Below are 7226 nucleotides of genomic sequence, written 5' to 3'. Positions count from 1 at the left end.
ACCCTCCACCCCCCAGCTCAGGGTCTGGTGCACACCCTGTGCCGGGTGGGGGTGGCAGGGAGAGGTCCCACAGTTCCCCCGGCGGTCACTGCCCCAGGCCCCGCCACGCGTGGCCCCTCACAGCCTGGGGGCCAAGTCCCTCAGGGGAGAGCTGGGCCAGCAGCGTGTTCTGACACCGCTGCTCCAGGCTCACCCCCCACTAATGAGGGGAGTGCCGGCTGGCCTCCGGTGACAGCGTCCAGGGCACATGGAGGAAAAGGAGCAGGGCTTCAGTTATCACTGCGGCCACCAGAGCCTGTGACAAGTGGTGACAGGAGGTGACACTCCCTCTGAAGCATCCAGCAGGTGGCCCAGGTGGGCAGAGAAACTGTCAATGCTTTGGCTGTGCCCCGTGTGGTCAGCAGTGAGCAATGAGGGGGGGCCTCGACAGTTCTTGGCTGACCCCTCTCCCCAGGTGGTGACTGGGGGCGCCCCAAGCAGGAGACCCCTGGCCCACCATAGCTGAAACATGGGGTCAACAGGCAAAGCCCACCTGTCCAGGTACACTCTCTGAGTAGAAAGCTAACATGCTCTTTATTTGAGGGGGAGATGGGTCTCTGCGCCCGCCAGGGTGCCCGCCCGGTCACTGGTAGCCGGCCAGCTGGAGGACGGTAGGGTAGCGGGTGCGGTGGGCCATGCACTTCTGGCGGTCGATGAAGAGGCTGTTCGTCTTGACAGCGATGTCCTTCTCCAGGCTCATGCGCGTGTCCTCCAAGTTGTGCAGGCACTGCTCTGCTTCCAGAAGCTTCTCCCTCAGAGCCGCCAGGGACAGGTTCAGCTCCTCTACCTCGCTCACCAGCCTGCGGGGGTGGGAGGAAGGGGTGAGTTGGGGCTGCCCTGGGACGCCTGGTCTTCTGGGTGGGGAGAGCGAGGCCCAAGGTCAAAGCCTGGGGGCCCCTGTTGGGGGTCTTGGTCAAGACATTTGGCCATAGAAGCGCCCCCAAAAGGCCCAGAGGGAAACCCAGCAGCCACACTGGGAGATCGCCGGGCCAGGACACCACATGAACTTCTATTCCTCTATTCCTGGCATCTGGAAGTGAGATGGGCGCCCCTGGACCCGAGTGAGGACCCAGTTTTCTGAAGGAGTTGAGGGACAGGGAAAGAGGGATGCCCAAGGCAGGGGTACTTCTGCTTAAAAGGCGACTGTGAGCTCAATAAGTTAGAAAACAGAAGACGTGACCCCACCTACGCCTCAAGCCGGGGATGTGTGTCCACCGTGACATTGGAGGTGTGGACGGCCACGAGCAGGATGGTCAGGGCGGCCGTGTGGCCTGGGGAGCTCTGCCTCCCAGACCCTGAGATTCCTCACCAGGGTGAAGCAGGGAGTGTGGCCGCCCCTGGCACTAGGAGCCTGGCACAGTGTCCCCCAAGGGACGCATAGTATTCAGTCGTGCTGGGGCAGGTTTGGGGACGTGGGAACCGTGTGTGTGTGTGTGTGTGTGTGTGTGTGTGTGTGTGTGTCTGTGTGTGTGTGTGTGTGTGTCTGTGTGTGTGTGTGTGTTGTGCTTGTGTAGGGCCCAATGTCTTTCCTCTTCACATCTGCAGAGCTGTGTGGGGGGGTGGGGGGAGGAGTTCAAGGGGGCCCCAGAGGCTGAGGAAAGCCCGGAGGTGGGTGGACGGCACCCTATGGTGGTTGGTGACCAGGCCCAGCCCCGGACGGCCCCAGCAGCGACAGGCACCTGAACTGGACAGTGTCTCGGCACAGCTCCATGTTGGGCCGGTGGGAACGCTGGTACAGGCGGGTCTGGGCCACTTTCAGAGGCGCCTCCTTGTCCCTGATGGCCTGCTTCAGCGCTGCGACATTGTGCTCCTGGTCCACGATCTCCCGCAGTGTCTGCACACAGGACAGTCCCTGTGGGTCTCCCCCACCACACCCCAAGCCCTGTGCCACGTCGAGCAGGCGGCTCTGTCCGCTGGCTCTGGGGGAGGAGTGGAGGCAGGGAGGATGTGCACGGCCACCTCGTCCCTCCCATGGGCACCCAGAGGCCTGGGGGCGGTGAGGACAGCAAAGCCTGTGGCACAGCAGCTCTGGCCTGAGAGCCCCCAGCCCTGTGGTCACCAGCCCCCGACCCTGGTCGGGAGCTGGAGAGACAAAGGCAGCAAAAGTCACCCTGAGAACTTAGGGTCAGAGCCCTGCCAGGCCAGGGGCCAGCACCAGGGACACCCCACTAGGCAGCCAGGCCCTACCTCCTTCCACCCTCCTTGCTCCTGCTTGCATCACCCGCTGGTCAGTCACTCCAGTGACAATGCCACCCCCCCCAAATGTCACTTGGTTTCTCATCAGCTTAATGAGGGCCCAGGGAGGAGTGGGGGCCCTGCTTCAGGGGTCCCTCAGGATGGGCAGGGCCAAGGAGGGGCAGGAGCCAGGCCAGGTCGTGACAAAGGCATAGTGGCCAGTGGGGGAGGAGTGGTCTGGGTTACCCAGTCTGGGCCTGGTCTTTCTCTGTGGTTACGTTACCAGGGGGTGTCCAGCCCTAGAGGCTGCCCTGGGCGAGGTCAGGTCGTGGGCTGGGCGTGGCCTGGCGGCGGGATGGGCGTGGCCTGGCAGCGGGATGGGCGTGGTCTGACGTGGGGTGGGCGTGGCCGGGCGGCCCCACCTTGCGCAGGTAGTGCTCCAGCTTGTGGCGCGCGTCCTCCAGCTCCTCACAGCGCCGCCCGAAGGCCAGGTTCACGGCGTCGCACTGCAGCCGCAAGTCCTCGGATGCGTCCTGCAGGATGCAGTCGACAAGCTTCCGCAGGTTGACTGAGGCCAGGCGTTCGCGCTCGGCGCGGTACAGGTTTTCCTGGGTGAACTTGGCCCAGGTCTCGGGCGTGGAGGCACTGCGGGCAGGGAGTGCGCGGGCACCGCGGTCGGTGGGGGCACCTGCCAATGGCTCCGGTTTGCACCAGGGCCTCCCCGCGCCCGCCGCGCCCAGTGTACCCTGCGTCGCAGCATAAACTACCACCCACAGTCCTAGCGCCACTCCCCGTCCCGCCCCCCGCGCCACCCGGAGCGCCTCCCCGCGCGCTCCCCGGGCCTCCTGCTCCCCCAGCTCCGCCCCGCTAGCCCCGCGACCCCAGTTCCCCACTCCGTGTCTTCCGTGCCTCCTGCGCCCCCAAGTGGCTCCCGCGCTCCAGTGCCTCCTACGTCCCTGGGCCCTGCGCCACCCCGGGGCTGTGTTGCGATGGGTGGTGGCCCAGCGTCCCCTGCCGGCCTTATGCGGAGCTGCAGTCAGCCGCCCGGCCTCAGGCGGCCCCCCACCCTGGGTCCTGCCTCCCTCGCAAACCCCAGCCCCTGTGGTGAACCGTGTGTGCTGGGCACTTGGGCGGAGGTCCCGCTCGCCTGCCCATCCCCAGGAGCAGAAGAGCTGCACAAAGGACCCCCAGCGGAGGAACTAGGAGCCCAGGTGGGATCTCGCAGGTGGGGGCGGGGCGTTTGTGCACAGCCCCTGCGGAAGATCCCACCTCTCCTCGAACTTGGTGGAGTGCGGGTAGAACTGCAAGTCGGAACTCTGGTTGTGGTAGTGGCAGCAGGCTTCGTCGATGTTGCAGGCCTCCACTTTGTCGGACCAGTCCATCTCGCATGTTTCCTTGTGCTCGCGATTCATCCTGGGGAGAGCGGGCAGGGCCTGCTGTCTGTGCGGGCGGGGAGCTGGGCCCACCTGGGCGCAGGGCAGGGTAAGCCCCCCAAGTGGCAGGGTAGGCCCTGGGATGCTGGCCTGGGTTCTGGATGCCCAGGCCCCTTGGCCATGCAGCAATCTGCCACCCCTACCTGCCCAGTGCCTCCACCCAGCCCCTTGCTTCTGGCTCACTTCTCTGAGCCTCAGGGCCGGGTCACCCCAACTTCCTGCCCATAGCTAGCCTGAGGGGTAGGGGGACATCCCGAGGGCAGCCCTAGAGGCCACTCAGACCCACCGAATCTGGTTCACAACCTGCATCATGGTCCTTTTCAGGAGCTCCTGAATGTTCCGGATGAGGTCTGCCTCCTGGGGAAGAATACCCCCGTCCCTGGTGAGAGTCTGAGGACAGCCAGGCTGGTGGGGCCCACAGGCAGCCTCTCAAACCTCTAGGAGGAGCTGAGATTTGGGGTGACCCCCAGTGGAACTGGGGGCTCTGCCAGCACCTGACCTCTGCTGGTGGCCTTGGGCCCCAGCTTCTTTCCTGGAAATGGGGCATGAGCCTGGCTTTCTCGCCGGATTTATTCTGGGCTGTTTGGGGTGGTGCAGTGGGTCTTTTCTTCTGGGGGCTTCTATGGGCTGTGGGGAGGATCACCCAGAAGTGGTTCCCACTTGCTGGGCACTTAGCACCCCCTGGGCTCTGGGGCCACCCCTGCAGCCTGCCCAAGACACTGAGGGCACCAGCCTGCCCACTGGCCCCTGGACAGCCTGGTGACAGCCTTTGAGGACCCCGGCCACTGGGGACCAGGAGCCCCCCTGGGGCTGCCCCTTGGGGCCTTGGGCTCAGAGAGGCCTTACCCAGACAAAGGACACAAGGGGAAACCCTGTGTTTCCTCCTGCTACCCTGACAGTTTCACTTTCTGGGCAGGAAAAACTCTTACCCCCTGATTTGAATTTCTCCTCTGTTGGGCTCTAAACCCTGCGTGCCCAGTTCTGACCCGTGGGTCCATCTCCCTGTCCTGGCCCCTTTGTTGTCCATGTACTGCTGGGCAGGGGACCTGGCTCAGGGCAGAGGGTTCACTCCCAGAGCCTTGGGAGGTTCTTGAGTGAATGAGTGTGCGGGTGGGGTGTTGGGGGGACAGAGGAAGGGCCTGGGGCCAGGAGGAGGTAGGTACTCAAGGTTCTGTCCTGAGCTTGGGGTTTGCAGGGGGTCCCTGGGCACCTGGGCTGGCTGTCTGTCTCCCCCATATCTCATGAGTGCCTGTGGCCTACAGCCTGTTCGCAGGTGAGGCTCTTCCCTGCCAGCATCAGGGGCCTGGCCTGGGTGACTCCCTGATCCTTTGGGGGCTTCCCCAAGGACAGGTCCTGCCAGGTTCGGAGGGGAAAGGGCTCTTTGTGGGATGCATGTGGCCCCCACCCCCCTTTATCCCGTCCACGCTTGCACACTGGTCTGAGGCTGGATTTCCAACACGGGCATGGGGGGCGGGGCATGAGGGGCTCTGCCTCTGGGAACTCAGGGTCAGGCTTAATTTGCATGACCCAGGGTGACCAAAGGGGCTGTTCAGCAGGTGCCAGGACCCAGGGGTGACTGAGGGACCACACAGTGGGTGCAGGCACCACCATGACCCAACCACATCCCAACCTCAGCCACTCCTGGGGCTCAGCTCAGGCCCTTCCTGGTTTTCGGGGGTGTGTGGAGGGGCATCAGGGCTTATGGGGTACTGGCCAGGTCCCGCCCTGCCTCAGTGGCCTCTGACTGTCTCAGCCTCAGACAATCGTCCCAATATACATTCCAGGTATGAATGCTGCCACGGCCTGGGCCCTGCCTCACCCCCACGTGGGAGCCATAATGGGGCAGGGGGCAGAGCAGGAACCCTGGACCCGGAGCTAAGGTGAGTGGATAAGCACCAAAGTCCAGCCCCTGCCCCCAACCATGCTCAACCCCCATGCTGGGACCTGCCCCCAGGCCACAGTGCACCCAACCCAGCATGTCCTGGCTGGGCCCACCTTGCAGGGAGCAAGGCCTTGCCCAGCACCCACTATAAGGACCAGACTGTGGGAAGGCCAGACCCAGCACCCTCCTGGGGCCAGGGATGGCACCTCCCCCTGGGCAGTCTGAGCCCTGCCCCTGCCCCCAGCCGGGACGGCCCCAGTCGGTTCTGGTCCCCCACCTACAAGCAGAGCCACCTTCTCTGCGCCTGGGCATGTGCTTGTGTGTCCCTGCATGTGCTGAGGGGAGCAGGCTCCCTGTGCCTGTGTGCAGCCACGTGGTACATGGGCACCAAGGCATCTGCCAGCCGTGTCGTGGGGGCACACGGGTGCCCACTCTCAGCCCAGGGAAGGTCATGCTCCCTGGGGAGAGGTGGGGCGGCCCGGTCTGCAATTCTGGGGGCTGGGAGGGGCCGAACCTTCAGCAGCTCCATCTCCACGCAGTCACGCACAAGGTCGGGGTGCTGGCGGCGCTCCCGGCACTGCAGGTTGTCGGTGGCTATGGAGAAGGGCACGGCCGTGGCATCCAGGGTGCGCTCCAGCCGCTGCTTCTGGGCCAGCAGCAGGTCAGTCTCTGCAACCAGCTCTTCCACCTGGCGCTGCAGCTCCGACTTCCAGCAGTGCATGTCCTTCAGGCGCTGGCCCACCTTCTTCGTGGAGTCCTGCTGCGTGCGCTGCGCCAGCGCCTCAGTCTCGGCCACCAGCTGCTGGCTCTCGTGGTGCTGCCGCTCCAACTGGTCGAGGTCGGCAAAGGCCTGGTGGTAGCGGGCATAGCAGTTCTGGAACCACTCATCCACCAGGTATTTGGCCGTGCGGAAGCCAGCGGTGGCCAGGCCCGAGGACATGTGGGCGCCTGTGTTTCGGGCCACATCGTACAGCTTGCGGGGCAGCTGGCATGCTGGCACCATTTGCGGGGCGGGCTCCTTGGTCAGAAGTATATCTGTCTGCGCCATGGTGTGCCCGGGCACAGGGTGGGGGGGGGAGAAGGAGGAGGGCCACTCAGCACGGTCAGCAGGGCAGCTCCAGCCACTCTGTCCCCAAGCAGGACATGGCTTTTGGTTTCCTAGACAGGTACCCACCAAGCCCTCCTGTTGCTAGGCAACAGGGATCCGCCCCCCCCCCCGCCCCCGCGGCCCTCTTAAAGGGCCAGGCAGGCCCCAGCCCCACCTGTCCTGGCCACGTCTGGCACCTGCCTGGAGGAACTGCATCTGGACCACACCCGAGGCCAGGCTCTTGTCTCCTATGTCTTACTGGTTCCAGTGGGGCTGTACCCCTGGGCACACAGGTGTCTCTGACGGGGAGTTGAATTCAGCCTCCAGTGGGTACCTTGAATCAGATGCCCAAATCTTCCCCACAATGTAGGTAGGTCCTGTCCTGGGAACAGTGTCCCCAAGGCCACCCAGAGCCTGGTGTGTGTCTCCTGGTCCGCGGGGAGGGGTGAACATCTCTAAGTTCCCCATCCTGGGCTGGGAGCCTAAGTGTCAGGGCGATGCCCAATATGGCCAGCAGAGGGAGCCATTGGCCGTGAAATACTGTGCAGCTGGCAGGGCAGCGGCTCCTGGGGTTCTCCTGAGTCAACCCAGCCGGCAACGCTGTGGCCTG

General features: G+C 64.5%; 1 protein-coding gene across 2 annotated transcripts; it reads right to left on the bottom strand.

Annotated features, from left to right (window-relative positions):
- Nucleotides 1–622: 622 nt before the first annotated feature.
- On the bottom strand, nt 623–6577 carry TEKT4 (tektin 4; the record flags this gene model as incomplete). Of its 2 annotated transcripts, none has more annotated exons than XM_082857617.1 (6): nt 623–839; nt 1719–1873; nt 2637–2859; nt 3484–3627; nt 3934–4004; nt 6044–6577. In XM_082857617.1, 6 exons carry the CDS (start codon nt 6575–6577, stop codon nt 623–625), a joined length of 1344 nt encoding a protein of 447 aa, XP_082713743.1. The 2 variants fall into 2 exon arrangements, with proteins under 2 accessions (XP_082713743.1, XP_082713744.1); XM_082857618.1 differs by having other exon boundaries at nt 6059–6577.
- Between the last annotated feature and the right edge of the window lie 649 nt (nt 6578–7226).

Source organism: Leucopleurus acutus (genome assembly GCF_964270905.1).
Source record: "Leucopleurus acutus genome assembly, chromosome: 16".
In the NCBI taxonomy this organism is placed as follows: domain Eukaryota; kingdom Metazoa; phylum Chordata; class Mammalia; order Artiodactyla; family Delphinidae; genus Leucopleurus; species Leucopleurus acutus.
The sequence above is the reverse complement of the archived record's forward strand: the minus strand, read 5'-3'. Positions and strand labels throughout refer to the sequence as shown.